The 17,708-nt window shown below is 60.6% G+C and overlaps 1 protein-coding gene across 2 annotated transcripts in view; it reads left to right on the top strand.

Annotated features, from left to right (window-relative positions):
- The window catches only part of INPPL1 (inositol polyphosphate phosphatase like 1), an 83,733-nt gene extending 66,451 nt beyond the window's left edge, over positions 1-17,282 (top strand). For both annotated transcript variants that reach the window (XM_065581840.1, XM_065581839.1), the window contains 6 exons: positions 7,558-7,713; positions 8,999-9,083; positions 9,874-10,023; positions 10,401-11,160; positions 11,669-11,802; positions 13,447-17,282. In XM_065581840.1, the coding sequence (XP_065437912.1) occupies positions 7,558-7,713; positions 8,999-9,083; positions 9,874-10,023; positions 10,401-11,160; positions 11,669-11,802; positions 13,447-13,540 (1,379 nt within the window). In that variant the 3' untranslated portion in view covers positions 13,541-17,282. The remainder of the gene's footprint in view (positions 1-7,557; positions 7,714-8,998; positions 9,084-9,873; positions 10,024-10,400; positions 11,161-11,668; positions 11,803-13,446) is intronic.
- The last annotated feature ends 426 nt before the right edge of the window (positions 17,283-17,708 follow it).

Raw genomic sequence — 17,708 nt, 5'->3', positions numbered from 1 at the left:
GTTGTGAAGCCAAGACCATAACAGAGTCCATAACAGACCTTTGGTCTGACCCAGTAGGGCCATTCTTATCAACATCCTCATTTAATACCACCCACTCGAGTTCACCCATCTTAGTACTGAGACTTCTTGCATTTGTAGACAAGCTCTTATAACATTTCTCCATGTTTGGCTGTCTGCCTTCATGTGATGTAACTGACTGGGACTCTTTTTCGTTTGACTGTTTCTCTTCAGTTCCTACCTGTACTTTATCAACTTTGATACTCTCCTCTTTATGAGGATATAGAAAATCCCCGTTAAATAAAAAATAAATGAAATAAATTAATGGAGATATCCTATCTCCTAGAGCTGGAAGGGACCTTGAAATGTCATTGAGTCCAGCCCCCTGCCTTCACTAGCAGGCCCAAATACCGATTTTGCCCCAGCTCCCTAAGTGGCCCCCTGAGGGATTGAACTCACAACCCTAGGTTTAACAGGCCAATGCTCAAACCACTGAGCTATCCCTCCCCCTTGTGGGCTTCATCTGACAAAGTGGGTTTTAAGGGATGTCTCTGTCCTGAACCGTGTGCTCAGCACCTGTTGGCTTTCCCTCCGCCCTTAGCTTAAAAACTCCTCTACAACCTTTTTAAGTTTACACACCCAGCAATCTGGTTCCATTTTGGTTTAGTGGAGTCCATCCTTTCTGTATAGGCTCCTCCTTTCCCTCATAAACCTAAAACCCTCCTCCCTACGCCGGCGTCTTTCAGAATGAAGTCTAAAATGGCTTTCCCCCTGGTTACGTCCTCCTCTTTCGGAAACGAGTCGTCCCTACTACAGCCCGAGAACTTACTGCAAAGTTTGCGGGTTGCCTTTTCCATCAGATGGCTGCACAGTTAAAGCCCCCCCATTGTTACTGGGGCTTGCATTCTGGATAGCTCTGTTATTTGTAGTAGAAACACCTCCTCCTTTGGTGGGCTACCATGATGTCACCCCTATTTCTCCTCCCCTGTTGCGGATTGTGGGGGAGTTAGGGCCCTGCACCCCTCTTCCCGAGATTCACTGCGACTCTCAGCCAACCAGTAAAGCAGAAGGTTTATTTAAGGACAGGAACACAGTCTCAAGCAGAGCGTGTAGGTACGACCAGACCCCCTCAATTAGGTCCCTCTGGGAGGTTCAGGGAGCTTAGACCCCAGCTTGGGGTTCCCTGAGTTGTACCACCCAGCCCCAACCGAAACTAAACTCCCAACTCCTCCCGCTGCTCCTCTCCTTTCTTCAGTCTCCCGGGCAGAAGGTGTTAATTCTCCCCACCCCCGTTCCTGGCTCAGGTTACAGCTCAGGTAGCTTCCTTCAAGGGAAGTCCCACATCCCCACTGCAACCCCCCTGCAACATTCCCAGGTCAAATCTGCCCTGCTCCCTGCTCCGTCACATCTCTCCCCCCTTCGAGACTGAACTGAGCGGGGTCACTCTGACCAGTGACCTGGGGAAGTTCAGGGCTCCCTCTCCGGGACAATGCGTCCGCTATCAGGTTGTCACGTCCCTTCACATGGACCACGTCCATGTCATAATCCTGCAGGAGCAGGCTCCATCTCAGGAGCTTGGCGTTGGCTCCTTTCATCTGGTGCAGCCAGGTCAGGGGAGAGTGGTCGGTGTGCACGGTGAAGTGACGCCCAAAGAGATATGGCTCTAGTTTCTTGAGGGCCCACACCATGGCCAGGCATTCCTTCTCGATGGCCGCGTAGTTCTGCTCCCGGGGTAGTAACTTCTTGCTCAGGTACACGATGGGGTGTCTCTCCCCCTTTTCATCCTCCTGCATTAACACCGCCCCCAGTCCTGTGTCTGAGGCGTCGGTGAACACCATAAAGGGCTTGTCAAAGTCTGGGTTTGCCAGAACTGGGCCACTGACCAGAGCCTCCTTCAGCGCCCGGAGAGCCTCCTGGCACTCCTCGGTCCAGACCACTTTGTCTGGCTTCCCCTTCTTGCACAGCTCAGTGATGGGGGCGGCTATGGCGCTAAAGTGGGGCACGAACCTCCGATAGTATCCTGCCATCCCAATAAAGGCTTGGACCTGCTTTTTGGTTTGAGGAGCGGGCCAGTCTCTGATCACCTCCACTTTGGCTGGTTCCGGCTTTAGGCAGCCGCTTCCCACCCGGTGGCCTAGGTAGGATACCTCAGCCATCCCCACCTTGCACTTCTCCGGTTTTACGGTCAGCCCAGCCTTCTGGAGTCGGTCCAGCACTTGTCTAACCTGGGATATGTGGTCCTCCCAGGTCTGGCTAAAGACACAGATGTCATCGATATACGCCACGGCAAAACTCTCCATCCCCCTCAGTAGCTGATCCACCAGGCGCTGGAAGGTGGCCGGCGCTCCCTTGAGGCCGAAGGGCAGGGTCAGGAATTCATAGAGCCCCAGAGGGGTGACAAAGGCCGATTTCAGCCTGGCATCTGCATCCAGCGGCACTTGCCAATAGCCCTTTGTAAGATCCATGGTGGTAAGGTACCGAGCACCTCCCAGCTTGTCTAGGAGCTCGTCCGGCCTGGGCATGGGGTAGGCATCGGCTACAGTGATGGCATTGAGCTTCCGATAGTCCACACAGAACCGGATCGACCCGTCCTTTTTGGGGACCAGCACCACCGGTGAGGCCCAAGGGCTGGAAGACGGCTGGATCACCCCCAAAGCCAGCATGTCATTGACCTCTCTTTCCAGGTCCTGAGCAGTTTTCCCTGTGGCTCGGAAGGGGGAGCATTTTATAGGCGGGTGCGATCCTGTCTGCACCCGGTGGACAGTCAGATTAGTGCGTCCAGGCTGGTTGGAAAACAGCTGCTGGTACAGATGCAGCACCCCTCCGATCTCAGCTCGCTGGGCAGGGGTTAGCCGATCAGAGAGGGGAATTGCTTCCAGGGGGAAGCCAACTCTTGTCCCAGGGAATAGATCTACTAAAGGGTCATCTCCCTGCCCCTCCCACTGTCCACACACGGCCAATACCATATTCCCCCTGTCATAATATGGCTTCATCATATTCACATGGTACACCCGGTGGTGGTGTGCCCGGTTCGACAGCTCCACCACATAGTTTACCTCGTTTAGTTGCTTGACAACCTTGAAGGGCCCTTCCCAGGCGGCCTGGAGTTTGTTTTTCCTCACGGGGATGAGGACCATCACCTGATCCCCAGTGGCGAAGGCGCGGGCCCGTGCTGTGCGGTCATACCAGACCTTCTGCTTCCTCTGGGCTCTGGCCAGATTCTCCCTGGCCAGGCCCATGAGCTCGGCAAGTCGTTCCCGGAAGGTCAGGACATACTCCACCACCGACTCTCCGTCAGGAGTGGCCTTCCCCTCCCATTCGTCTCTCATCAGGTCCAGGGGCCCCCTTACCCGCCTTCCATATAGCAGTTCGAAAGGCGAAAACCCGGTAGACTCCTGGGGTACCTCCCTGTACGCAAACAGCAGGTGAGGTAAGTACTTGTCCCAGTCCTGCGGGTGCTGATTCATAAATGTTTTCAGCATCATTTTTAGCGTCCCATTGAACCTCTCCACCAGCCCGTTGGATTGGGGGTGATATGCTGAGGCCCAGTTGTGCCGGACCCCACATCTCTCCCACAAGCACCGGAGTAGGGCCGACATGAAGTTGGACCCTTGGTCCGTCAAGACTTCCTTGGGGAACCCCACTCGGCTGAAAATGGTCAGCAGCGCATCCGCCACAGTGTCTGCTTCAATGGACGATAAGGGCACTGCCTCGGGGTAGCGGGTGGCGAAATCTACCACCACCAGGATGTATTTCTTCCCAGACCGGGTCGTCTTGCTGAGAGGTCCCACTATGTCCATGGCCACCTTCTGGAAAGGCTCCTCTATGATGGGCAAAGGTCTCAATGCTGCCTTCCCCTTGTCCCGGGCCTTCCCCACCCTCTGGCAGGGGTCACAGGATCGGCAGTACTGCCGGACGTTGGTGAAGACCCCGGGCCAGTAAAAGTTCTGTAGCAGCCTCTGCCTGGTGCGCCGGATCCCCTGGTGCCCTGCGAGAGGGATGTCATGGGCCAGGTACAGTAGCTTGTGGCGAAACTTCTGGGGAACCACCAGCTGCCTCCTGATCCCCCACGACTCCACTTCCCCCGGGGGAGCCCACTCTCGGTACAGGAACCCCTTCTCCCACAGGAACCTCTCCTTGCATCCTCTCCTCATGGTCTGTCCCACACTGAGGTCAGCCAGGCCCCTTAGCTTCCGCAGGGAGGGGTCCTTCTGCAACTCGGCCTGGAACTCGGCGGCTGAGGAAGGGATGGGGACCTGCTCCCTCTCGTCGGCTGGGTCGGAAGCCCCAGCCACCCCGCGGCCTGTCCTTGGGTGTTCCCTCCCCACCCGGGAAGGGTTCGGTGCCTCCGGTGGGACATCCTTCCCAAGGTCAGGGCGTAGTGCCCCTCGCCGGCTCTGGCTACGGGTCACGACTAAGGCGGTCTGGGGGCTGCTTGGCCAGTCCTCTAGGTCCCCCCCCATCAACACCTCAGTGGGCAAATGGTGGTGCACTCCCACGTCCTTGGGGCCCTCCTTGGCCCCCCATTTCAGGTGTACCCTCGCTACGGGAACCTTAAATGGGGTCCCGCCCACCCCGGTCAGGGTCAGGAAGGTGTTGGGCACCACCCGATCTGGGGCCACCACCTCGGGCCGGGCCAGTGTCACCTCTGCGCCCGTGTCCCAGTATCCATAAACTTTCTTCCCATCCACCTCCAGGGGAACAAGGCACTCGCTCCGCAGGGACAGCCCCGCGCCAACCCTGTAAACGGAGAACTTTGAATCCGGAGCATCTGGCCCTCCAGAGAAGCTGGCCGGGGGCCCTTCTCTCTCTTGAGCAGTTGATAAGCTGCCAGCCCCTCTTGCGTGGGAAGCCTGCCCCTCGTCCGTCTGGGCCTCTACCAAGTTAACCCGGTGCGGGTTCGGTCTGCTCAGTCTGTCCTTGAGCTTGGGGCACTGGGCCCGAACGTGGCCTCTTCGGCCGCAGTAATAGCAGCTCAGGTCCCGTGGATCCCCTCGAGCCGGTCGGTTGTCCCTGATGCTGGGCCTTCCCCGTGGGAGGGGATTCCCCATATTCCCCCTTTGGGAGGTCCCAGGGTGACTCTCTCTCTGCATCGCGGCGGGCCTGTTCCTTTGGGGCTCCTCCCTGCCACCCCCTGACCGGCTCTTTACAAACTCATCAGCCAGCTGCCCGGCGTGTCGCGGGTTCTCTGGCTTTCTGTCCACCAACCACAGCCTCAGGTCGGATGGGCACCGCCCATACAGTTGCTCCAGTACCAGCAGTTTAATCAGGTCCTCCTTCGTCTGGGCCCCACCAGCCCACTTGCTGGCGTATCTTTCCATGCGGACGGCTAGTTGCAAATAGGAGATCTCAGGGGTTTTATCTTGACTCCGGAACCTTTCCCGGTACATCTCAGGAGTCAGCCCAAACTCACGTAGCAGGGCCTTTTTGAATAGTTCGTAGTCCCCTTTCTCTGCCTCTCCCAGTTGGCGGTACAATGCCACGGATTTGGGGTCCAGTAAGGGGGTAAGGACCCGGAGTCTGTCCGCGGGATCCACCCGGTGCAGCTCGCAGGCCGTCTCAAAGGCCTCCAGGAAGTCATCCATGTCCTCCCCCTCCTTGTATGGGGCCATGATGCACTTATCAAAGCTCCGTGCAGTCCTGGGTCCCCCCTCACTCACCGCAGCCGGGGGTTCGCTGCCCTTCAATCTCGCCAGTTCCAGTTCATGCTGACGCTGTCTCTCATTCTCCTGTCTCTGTCTCTCTTTCTCCTCCCGTTCACGCTGATGCTGTCTCTCTTTCTCCTCCCGTTCATGCTGTCTCTGTCGTTCACGATCCTCCAGCTCTCTCAGTTTTAGCTCTTTCTCCCATTCCAGCCAATTCCGCTCCCCGGATGCCGAACGTCGCCGGGAGGATCCTCTGCTGGCCGGCGAGCTTCGCCGGGGGGACCCCCTGCTGGCCGGGGGGGTCACGGCGCCTTCGGTATTTGCTGGGCTCCTCCCCACCCTTCCCCTAGGCATAGGAAGGAGGGGTCTCGGGAAGCCCTCAGCAGCCGGCTGACCACTCCCAGCTGGGACAGACACTGGTGCCTGCGCTGCATTTGCCAGGCTGCTTCCCTGAGACACAGGGATCAGTTCATTCGCGCGATCTTCCGCCTCCAGCTGGGCAATGAGCTGTTCTTTGGTGAGCCTCCCAATGCGCAGCTGCCTCTGCTTGCACAGCTCCACCAGGTCGCTCTTAAGCCGCTTGGCATACATCTTCCTGCTGGCCACTCACCGGCCTGTGTGCTCACAGCTCCCCACAGTTCCCAGGGGGACCCCTAGTGTGCCAGCCCTTCTCGAGGTCACCACCTCTCTGCCAGGGTCGAGCTGCAGACTCCTCCGCCCCTGGGACCACTCGCTGCGATCCCCCCGGGGGACCCTGTTACTGCAAAAGTCCTTCTCGCTGGTCACACACTCCCAGGGGTAATAACCGTCTCTCTCTCACTCTTCAGCACGCCTGGTCCCCGTCAATCCCCCTTCGTTTTACTGCTCCCCAGTCACTTACTGCAGGAAGCGCCGTCCACGGGGTGCAGTAGATCCCGCCGCTGCCACCAGTTGTTGCGGATTGTGGGGGAGTTAGGGCCCTGCACCCCTCTTCCCGAGATTCACTGCGACTCTCAGCCAACCAGTAAAGCAGAAGGTTTATTTAAGGACAGGAACACAGTCTCAAGCAGAGCGTGTAGGTACGACCAGACCCCCTCAATTAGGTCCCTCTGGGAGGTTCAGGGAGCTTAGACCCCAGCTTGGGGTTCCCTGAGTTGTACCACCCAGCCCCAACCGAAACTAAACTCCCAACTCCTCCCGCTGCTCCTCTCCTTTCTTCAGTCTCCCGGGCAGAAGGTGTTAATTCTCCCCACCCCCGTTCCTGGCTCAGGTTACAGCTCAGGTAGCTTCCTTCAAGGGAAGTCCCACATCCCCACTGCAACCCCCCTGCAACATTCCCAGGTCAAATCTGCCCTGCTCCCTGCTCCGTCACATCCCCCCCCCTTTTATTTTTATCTGGAGACTTTCTGGTCTGTCTCCCACCTCCTTCTGGGCCTCAGAACAAGTGTAGATATTCTTGGTATATAATGCAACACCTCCTGTCTAGGCCCCTCTCCGCACTGTGGTATCCGAGCTCCGCACCTTGCTCCATAGCCTCACGTGGCCCCTTGGCAGTGGGGAAGCATCGTTCTGTTCCTTTCCCAGCTGAGCTCTAAAGTGACTTACCCAGGGTCAGCCAGGGAGCGTGTTCCCGAGCTAGGAATCCAACTCAGGTCTTTAGCATCCCAGTCCAGAGCCCCAGCTGCTCACCCCACCTGCCTCTTGCTCTAGGGGCGCGGCTCTCACATGCACTCGCGGAGCGGCTCTCGCAGGCGGAGTCCCACCCCTGTCTCTCCCTCCACCACTCTCCTTTGGGGTCACATTGCTGGGGACGGAGGGGAGGGGAGGGCAGGGCAGTGCCATGGGCACCTCTTCCCTCCCCCCTCCCCGGTTAACCTGGACTGGTGCCTGCCTTCTGGCTGTCCCGCCGACGCCTCTTCTCCCGCCCGTCCTCCAGGCGAGTGCGTGATCGCCCTGAAGTCCATGATCGGCAGCACCACCCAGCAGTTCCTCACCTACCTGTCCCACCGCGGGGAGGAGACGGGCAACATCCGTGGCTCCATGAAGGTCCGGGTCCCGGCCGAGCGGATGAGCACCCGGGAGAGGCTCTACGGTGAGTGTGTGTGTGGAGGAGGCTTTCCGCCTTTCAGGGGCTGCCTGCCAGGCACCCAGGGCTCCGAGGGGTTACACCCCGTGGGAACGCACGGCCCGACTGCAGCAGGTCCAATGGAGCCATTAGCCAGCAGCCAGGGAGGGGATTTGCCTAGAAGAAGCTGGGATGTTGTTCCCCAGTTAAGCAGAGACGCAGGCTGGAGCCAGGCCGCTGCTATTGCATGGCTCAGGGTTTGAATCCAGGCCAGGCTGGCAGCCGTGGGGAAGGTAGTACCATCTAGTGCAGGGGCGGGCAAACTTTTTGGCCCGAGGGCCACACTGAGTTTCCGAAATTGTATGGAGGGCGGGTTAGGGAGGCTGTGCCTCCCCGAACAGTCAGGCATGGCCTGGCTCCCCACCCCCCATCCAACCCCCCTGTTTCCTGTCCCCTGACAGTCCCCCCCCACCCCGGACCCCTGCCCCATCCAACCACCCCTTCTCCCTGACCACCCCCAGGAACCCCTGCCCCGACTGCTCCCCGCCGCCAAATCCAACCCCCCCTCTCCTTTCTGACTGCCCCCCCGGTACCCCTGCCCACATTCAAACCCCCTGTTCCCCGCCCTCTGACCACCCCAACCCTATCCACACCCCCGCCCCTTGACCACCACCCCTGAACTCCCCTGCCATCTTTCCAACCCAACCCCTGCTCCCTGCCCCCTTACCGCGCTGCCTGGAGCACCGGTGACTGGTGACACTGCAGCCGCACTGCCCAGAGCAGCAGGACGGGCAGCCGCGCTGCCCAGCAGGAGCCAGCCACGCCAGCCACGCCACCGCGCAGCACAGAGCACCGGGGTGGAGCCGCGGCCTGGCGAGAGCTCGCAGCCCCGCCATCCAGAGCATTGCGCCAGCGCAGTGAGCTGAGGCTGCAGGGGAGGGGGAACAGCAGGGGATGGGCGGGGGCGAGTCTCCTGGGCCAGGAGCTCAGGGTCCCGCGGGCCGTAGTTCGCCCACCTCTGATCTAGTGAGTGGCTGGGGGGGTGGCTCCATCTCTCCACTGCTGGGGTGCCCGAGAGACAAGGACTCTGGGGGCTGTTTCCCACTCACCCCCAGAGCTGGGGAGCCAGCGAGATGGTGCCAGGTGGGTAGAAGGAGCCCTCCAAGGGGCGGGGGATGAGATCCTCATGGCCAGGGACTGCATCGAGCCAGCCAGGCCCGGATGCCCAAAGGGAGCAGCCCTGGGCAAGGCCCCGAGTGAGCTAAGAGGGGCCTGCTCTGCCGCTGAGCGTGTGCATCTCTCCTGCCCGCAGAGTGGATCAGCATCGACAAGGATGAAACGGGAGCTGCCAAGGGGAAGCTGCCGCCGGTCTCCCGGGCCAGCCAGGAGCACGCCAAGTAAGGGTGGGCTGGGGTGGGTTCGGGTGTGGCAATGACACTCTGGGAAGAAGCCAGGTTGGTTGGGGGTGAGGTGGGCTGGTGGGGCGGGATACCCCAGGGGGGTGTCTGTCCGGTCAGCCCTGTCACTCATGGGGAAGGTCAGTGACCCTCTGCACTGGCCTGGTCTCTCCCTGGCAGGAGGATCCTGGCCTGGGGTCAGGGGAGATCAGCAAGCAGTGGGGGGTGGCTTTTGGGGCAGGGCCCTGGCTGAAGAAGCTTCCCAGGAGCAGACAGGGTTGTCTGGGGCTGGAAGGTTTGGCGTGAAGGGGCAGCAGGGTATCGGTGCAACCCGCTGGCTTAGTGCTGGCTGTGCACCGCTGAGGAAGTCCTGCGAGGGTTTGATCCCCGGTGATGTCTGAAGCGCTGGCGAATAGACCGTAGGTTACAAGCCGGCCTGGGCCCGAGGGGACGGGCTGCGTGGCACCTTTGTAGCCCTTGGGTTGGGCTTGCGCCTCACTAGGCTTGGTGCTAGCACCCAGGTGGGTTGGGCCTCTCCTCCCTGAAGGTGTCCCCCCTCAGGCTGAGCCCCGCCTCACGGAGGCTGAAGCAGCACCGCAGCGCAGGGGCCAGTCTTGGAGCGCTGGCTGCAGGGGAAGGACACGGGCACTCGGCCTCGCTTTCCTGGCATCCCCGGGAGGGGGAGAGGGGCATGATCATGGGAGCCCTGCGGAGAACCGGGGAGCTTCCAGCCGGGAGGGTATGGACGGGCCCTGCCTCCACTGACAGATAGTCTTCCCCTCTCCGCTAGATCCGCTGGACGGAAGCCCCTGCCAGGGGAGACGGCAGCCTGCCCCCTCGGGAAGCTGTTTGACGAGCCGGAGAAGCCCAGCGCCCTGACTGCCAGCCGCCTGCCAGCCCCGCTCCGCGGCACCTCCAGGGAGGAGACCTCTCAGACCAGGTCAGTGAAGGGCAAACTGGGTCCCCAGCCCCCTTGGTACCACCGTGAGCTAGAACAACGCAGCCTCTCACCGGAGAGCTGGCAGGACGTTCCCCCGAGGGAGAAGGGTCGGGGAGCCCCAAGGTTGGGGACCTAAGTGCCTCGGCGGTGACGTCTCAAGGGGCTGCCGGGGACTGTCCCATCAGGGAGAGATGCCTGGGGTAGAGGATCCGCCAGAGCCAGGGTACAGCTGAGAGGGGGGGCCCGAGCCCTGTGCGTACCCCATAGCGAGAGACAGTTCCTGCTCCGAAGAGCCTGCAGGCTGCATGGACCAGCCTCTCCTCCTCCCTGCCCCTTGGCCTGTGCCTGGGGGTGACCATCCCGTCCTGTGCCCTCAGGTCCAAGCAGGACTCGGCCTCGGAGCCCGACGGCGGCCCCACAAAGAACAGCTTCAATAACCCGGCCTACTACGTGCTGGAGGGGGTCCCACATCAGCTGCTGGCCGCGGACCCCCCGACCCCCTCCAAGGGGCTGGCCCCCAAGAACAAAGTGCAGATCACGGTGCCCGTGCAGCCGGAGTGGCGCCGCCAGCCGCTCCCGGGCCGGGGCGAGGAGAGCTCCTCAGACGAGGACACGGGCACGCTCAACCTGCCGCCCCCCGACTTCCCTCCCCCGCCCCTGCCCAAGGCCGTGGAGTTTGAGGTGGCCGAAAACCCTCTCTACGCCAGCGCCAAGGACCTGGGTGGGGCAGCTGGCAGGGAGGAACCCGGCACCGCCAAGCCGTGGGCTTCCGTGGCCTTCAGCGACCCCTTGGAGTCCAAGCTGGCCCCGCCCAAGCTACACCCCAGGCCTCCCCTCCCCCCCGGACCTGGCTTCCTGGTGGAGCCCCCCAGCGCCTCCCAGGCCCAGGGAGGCCTCCTGGACGATCGCTCCTGCTCGGTGCTGCAGATGGCCAAGACCCTGAGCGAGGTGGATTATCCGGGCAGCAAAGGGGGCAGCGGCCTGGGGCGGGAGCAGCAGGGCCGGCCGGCCCCACATCTGCTCAGCAAAGGACGGCTGGACCTGCCCCCCAGGTGCATGCACCCCGACTACAGCCGGCCCATCACCTTCCCACCCCGCTCCATCCGGGAGAGCATCGAGGAGGACCTGGCTGAGGAGGTACATGCAGGAGCTTGTCACAGGCCCTATGAGATCCGGGCTCCCTGTGCCCTCCCTCTGGGATCCCACAGCCCCATGCACACAGGGGCAGGCTCTGCCAAGCTCCTCTGGCTAAGAGGCCCCAGGGTTAAATGGCCGAAGGCCGAGGGTTCTCAGCAGCCCTGGAATCGACGTCTCCTGTCCCCGGGAGTCAGGGGAACTGAGTTCTCCTCCCAGCTCTGCCACTGACTCACTGCCTGCTCTGGGCCTCAGTTTTCCCATCTGGAGAATGGGCCTGCGGATACTACCCAACCCCCCGGGGGGAATGAATTCATCAGTCCAAAGTGACTGGGGTCCTGGGATGGAAGGTGCTGGAACCAGGCCCTGGGTTAGTCGGATTTCCCCGTGCCCGGAGCAGGCACTAAGCCATTGCACTAGCCCCCGTGCTCGGCACAGGAGGGTCCCAGGGGAGGGAGGGCAGCTGGAACCCCGGGGTGCCTGATGCACTGTGCCAATCTGCTCTGCGTAGGCGCTGGGCCAGGGAGGGAGGAGCAGCTCCAGCCTGAGCGAGTGCAGCGTGGGCGAGTGGCTCCTGGCCCTCGGGCTGGAGAGGTACGAGGAGGGGCTGATCCACAACGGCTGGGACGACCTGGAGTTCCTCAGGTGAGGGGGCCCAGCTCAGGGGGACGCTGGCTTGGCAGGAGTGGTGAGCCCCAGCTGGGGGCAGGGGAGTGACGATGGGCACATCCTAGGGGGCGGGGATGGAGACAGCTGGGGCCCTACCAAACTCAGGGTCCATTTCGGTCCATTTCACAGCCAGAGGGTTTTTAAATGAGTCAATTTCACATTTTCAGAGGTTTACATCTGAAATTTCATGGTGTTGTAACTGTGGGGGTCCTGACCCAAGAGGAGGTCGTGGGGGGGGTCGCAAAGCTGTTGTAGGGGGGTCGCAGGATTGCCACCCTCATTCTGCGCAGCCGCGGAGCTTCCTGCAGCCGGGGGAGGTACCCGGAGGTGGGTCTCATCTCCCCCTGAGAACGGCCATGTCCTGTCCCAGGACTAGCAGCTGGAGCCCGGTGCACGGGGAGCCCTGCCTCTCTCCCTCCCCTCCAATAGCTCGATTTCATGGGGGAGGTCTGAGTTCGCCGTCCATGACGTGTTTTTCACGGCTGTGAATTTGGTTGGGCGTGGGAGCAGGGAACGTAAGCAACAGGAAGGGATGAGACACCCGGGGGGAGAGCGATCGGTGTCCGTGATGGGACAGCCAGCGGTGACACAGGGCACGGGGCAGGGAGGGGACAGTCTCACTGGTGAGATCACCCCAGCCTCCCATGGAGAGCGACGCCAGCGCTGGGCGGGGGGATTGAACAAACTACATCTGCCCGGTTGGCCGGGGCAGTAAGGGGCAGCATGATGAATGGGGAGAGGGGCAGGGTGGGGGGCGTAGAAGGAGAACAGATGAGTAGAGACGTCTCCTGGTTGCCCAGGATCTTAGCAAATGCCAGCTGCTGGGGGCACGGCCCGTTCCACAGACCTGGCATGCCAACATCCTTCTGGCTCTCCGGGGCCCTCGCTCTCCATCCCAGCATGCTGATGGGTTCGGGAGCACAGGGTGGAAGTTTGGCCTTTGTGCCGCTAGGGGGCGCCGCTGCCCTGCAGAACCAGGGACCTTCTCCCAGAGCAGGATCAGCTGAGAGGGGCAGCAGTCTATATGGTCCTTTATAGGGGTTCGGTCCTCTAGTGCAGGCGTGTAGTGCAAGGTGCCTCTTGTCCAGACACCTGGTTACCTGCCGCGTGGCACAGTTGTGGTGCACGGCTCCGGTCGCCTGACGCCCGCTCCTGTCCTGCTGTAGTGGGGTGACGGTGCCACGTCTGCCCATGGCAGAGGTCTCTGCAGGGAAGGGTGCCGGGTTGGCGCCGCCAGCCTTCTTGGCAGGGAAGGGTCACTGATCCCAGGCAGGGGTCCCTGTTGGCAAACCCTGCTTTCTCCAGGCACCTCAGAAGCATGCGCCGGGGGGATCTCCCCAACGCCTGGGTCTTCTTGGTGAGGTGAGAAGTCAGAGAAGTGTTTCCTAGTGGTTAGAGCAGGGGGGCTCATGCGCCAGGACGCCTGGGTTCTATTTGGGGCTCTGCCACTGACTCGTGTGGGTAAATAATATCCCCCGCCTCTGGCTGTCGGGGTGGGGGTGCTGCGAGGGTTTACCGGTGTCTGTGCTTCTCCAATCAGAGGGTGGCTGTTTAGTCACCTGATCTCCGGGGCTGCATGGGGGGCTGGCTGCTGACTTCTGTCCTCTCCCCCCCTTCCAGTGACATCACCGACGAGGACCTGGAGGAGGCCGGCGTGCTGGATCCCAATCACAAGCGCCTCCTGCTGGAGAACCTGCTGAAGCTCAGAAAGTAGCAGGAATCTGCACCTCCCACGCCAGGGCCCGGGCCTGCCACTCCTGTTCGCATCCCCCGGCCCCCTCCTGCCCCCTCCTACGTCAGGATCTCGGGGGCTTTCACTGTGCCTGCGCCCCCCTCCCCCTGGCGGGGAGGGAGGGGACTCGAGGCAGCCACGGGCTGCATCCCCATGGGGGGGCAGGGGCAGCGCGTGGGACACTGGCTTAGTGCTGCGTCTGCAGGGGGCACCCCAGAGATGGGGCTGTGGGCGCGGAGTGGGGAGGAGCTGCCCCACGGCAACCCAGATCCTACCTGTCCTCGCCTCCCATGGCTTCCTGGAGGAATCGGGCCTGAGCCAACCCAGAGCAAGGGGGCGATGGGTGGGAGGGGGGCAGAGAGCCGCACGTGGGCTGAGCAGTCCCGTAGCTGGGGGTTGGAAGTGGCCGAGGCCTCACTGCAGAAGGCCTGGGAGCAGGGCGCTCTGCTGCCTAAGTTATTGCATATTTATTGAACTAGGGGAAGAAGGTTTGTCTTGTTTGTTTCATGGCCAGGCAGCCTGGGCTTGCTCCGGTTTAGGCCTCTCCTCCTCCTTTGCACGGACTTTCCCCTTCAGCCAAGCCTGGCCCTCTCCTGCATCCCGCGGGCTTGCAGTGTTGTGGGCAGCAGTGGGCAGGACCTCTCCCTCTTCCCCTGGGTTACAGCGCTCCGGTCACCAGGGAGCGGAGACGAGCAACCAGGCTGAGCAAGGGGCTGGAGCGATCTATTGAGGGGAGCCCGCGAGCTGCTTAAGTGGGGACACGAGCCTGCATCCGCCCAGAGGTGGGGAATCGCTGACTCGGATTCGGAGCCTGGAATTAACCTGGGAAGCTTGGCCCGGAGCCGAGGAGGAATTCCTTGCCAGTGCGCTGGATCTAGATGTTGCTTCTTTCCCCATTGGGGTCATGATAAAACAGCCGCCCCCGTCTCCCGCCAGGCGCCTCGGCCTCCTGGGTTACGTCCCAGCCATGTGGTTAGCCAGGGAGGGCTGTCTGTATCCAGAACCGTCTCTCCGCCCAGTGCCTCTGACCCAGCGAAGAATTGGAGCAGGCAGGAGTGTCTAGGGTCAGGGGGGGAGTAAAGTATCAGAGGGGTAGCCGTGTTAGTCTGAATCTGTAAAAAGCAACAGAGGGTCCTGTGGCACCTTTAAGACTAACAGAAGTATTGGGGGTGTAAAGACCATCTCAGCCCTTCGCATTGACTGTGGGAGCCCATGGCGGGGGCAATGGTCCCACCCCTCACTCCTGAGTCCTCCGTCCTCCTCTGGTCCCCATTATCTCTCCTCCCCGGCTGTAGTGGTTACCCTTAGTATCCTGCTAAAGGACTCCCAGTGTAGACAGGGCTGACTGGCCACGCCCAGGGTCACAGGGGAAGTCTGTGGCGGAGCAGGAATTAAACCCACGTCACCCCCGGCCCAGGCAAGTGCGCAACCCGCTGGCCAATCTTCCCTGGCATCCTTCCTGCCAGCTCAGCCCTGCCCATCAGGCGTCCAGCCAGGGTCCATGCACTGCTGCCCTATCTTCTAGCTGTTCCACACTGGGCCTGGAGACCCAAGGGTCCTGCCTTCATCTGTGCCCACCGTCCATGAGAGCAGGGGGCAGCGTTTGTACCCGGCGCTTTATTCCTCCCCTCGGGTCGGAGATGTCTAGGGGCACAGCCCGTGGACCTTCGCGCTGCAGTGAGCGAGGGGGCCTTTCCCAGGGAAGCGTGGGAGAACCCGCCTGTCCTTTGGGCCCATGGGGGGAATTGTCAGAGGACTGCCAGCTCTGGAGAGTGGCGCTCGCCTGCGTCCACACTGCAGAGGGGTGAGCAGCTGCTGCGTTCAGCTCACTCGAGCTGTAGCTTGTACCCCCGGCGGGCCAGCCCATGTGTGGGAGCGGGACTCAAGCTAGGGGCAACACCCGAGTTACAACGTGACTTCCCTCTGCAGCGAAGACAAGCCCTGAGTTCGCGTTCTCGCTGCCTGCCTGCACCGCGTTAGTTAGTTAGACACTGGGGCAGCGAGCTCAGGTGCCCGCGAAGGCTACAGCCCTGCCCATATGCTGCTGGCTGGAGAGCAAGTCCTTCCACTGGCATCAAGTCTTTACCCACCAGTCTGAGCTGCCAGCAGAGAGTGGGAGGACGCAGCAGCTGAGACAGGCTACGGCAGAGTTGCACCCGCTGAACTGAAAGTGTTATTTCAAACCGGTTTAGTCGAACCAGAGCAAAACATAGCGTCAACGCCCTTAATCCAAATTAAACTTGGTTTATATCCATGTAGGTTAGCGACGCAAGGCCCCGCCAGCCCCACCCCTCGCCCACTGGCGCTAACCCCGTCTCCATTAGCTCGTAGCCATGGCAGGCTGCGAATCTGGACCAGCCGCCCGCCGGAGACCCAAAGGCATTGAGCAAGCGTGTGGTGTTAACGCCCGTCTCCTCTAACTCCTCTGGAGCCAGCTGCGCATGGGGTCGATCCCGCAGTCAAAGGTCTGTGGCGCAGGGGACCCCTACAAAGCTCCCTCGCTTTGTGGCGAGTTTGAATCCAGCCTGAGGCCGCGGCGGTGGCCAGGAGCTGTTGCTGGATGAGGTTAGTTCCAGCAGCCTGGGCTGCGGCCAACTCTCCAGGTAGGGTGAGCGCCTTTCATCCCCTTGCCGGCGATCCCTGGGGGAAAGCCGTGGGCTGCCTCCTTGACTTTCTCTAGGCCCCTTTCCCTGTTAGCCATCAGGAATATCCCAGGGGGTGCGCTGAGTGGCACAGGGCGAGATCAAGCCTTAAGGACGGGCGAAAGGCCAGAGCACGTCCAGGACTAATGTGACTGGGTTTGTTCACAGTTCAGTTTTAAGCACAGTTCTCATTTCAAGATACCAGCTGCCAAGGGGAGCGGCCCTGGCTGTGCCAGCCCCTTAGGCTGGTGCTGAGGGCAGGTCCCTGCTCACCGATTTCCCTTTCCGACCAAAGGGATAGTCACTGTGATTTGGTTCCAATGAGGACCTGCCTGTCAGTGAAACATGGCTGGCTGCTGTCCCTGTGTTAGCACAGCTGTCTCTGGGCTAGGACGGACTGGAACCTTGTTCTGAGCGACTGGTTTGTGGACATGGGGCAAGGAGTCAGGAGCCCTGGCTTCTGTTCCCAGCTCTGATGCTGACTTGCTTCCCTGGCCCTTTGGCCCACTCATTTCACCGCTCTGTGCCTCAGTTTCCCCATCTGTAAAATGGAGGCAGTGATGCTCATCCGCTTTTCCGGAGCCGTACAGAGGTGAGCACGGATGGACCGGGAGACGTAGCCAACCCTTGTAGGACTCTGCTAGATCATTGGAGCCTTTGCCCATCCCAAGGAGAATCTCTGATGGTGATTAGTGGCTCTCACAGAGAAATGAAGGACGTGTTTGGTTTCCAATGCAGTTTAGCTATCAGGCGCGGGGAGGAGCCGGTGCCCGTGAGGCCTGGCAGGCTCTCTGCACCCCACCTTGTCTCTTAGTTAGTTAGTGAGGCGTTTGGTGTGACTTTAATCCTACTAAACTACCGTCGTGTTGTGTTTTTTGTTGTGGTTGAAATCACGAGCTATTTTTTTAATGTTTAATTTAATTGTTATTTGAAACTCTCTTCTTATGCTTAATATTATTTCTCGGGGGAGGCGGGAGACGAGAATTTTAAGCGTTAGGATCTGAAGACTTTGCGAGATGTTCGCTTTTTATGTCCAGGAGTATCACATTCTGAAGTAATAAAAGGGCTTGTTTGCTTAGAAACTGCTACCTGTGTTTTCTCCCTCCTCGGTCTCTGGCTGGGTCACTACTGGGATGGGAGACCCCTCCAAGACCCACCCAGCTGCAGCAGAAGTCAGGCTGGTGAGTCAGTAGGTGGCGCTCTTCCCTTTGACGCTGTACTGACCTAATTCCCATCCATGGTGCTGCGTAGAAGGGAAGTGCCAGCATGCAGGTGGTGGGCAAAACCAAAGGCCTCACTATTTCTGCTCATTAAAGCTCCCACAACACGATAGTTCTCACGTCCTGCTCAAATTCCATCTCGGTAACATTGATCCCGCCTCCCTTAGCTCCCCCCCGCAGCCTCAAGCGGATATGCTATTCGCCTTCATTTCCTGCCCCAAACCGGCAAGCCGTGTTGCTGTGCGCTGTTAAACAGCTGCCGTGTTCCTCCCCAGAGATGGCTGCCTT

This window comes from Chrysemys picta, chromosome 1, assembly GCF_011386835.1.
Source record: "Chrysemys picta bellii isolate R12L10 chromosome 1, ASM1138683v2, whole genome shotgun sequence".
Taxonomy (NCBI): domain Eukaryota; kingdom Metazoa; phylum Chordata; order Testudines; family Emydidae; genus Chrysemys; species Chrysemys picta.
Note: the sequence above shows the minus strand (reverse complement) of the source record. Positions and strands in the feature narration are given on the sequence as shown.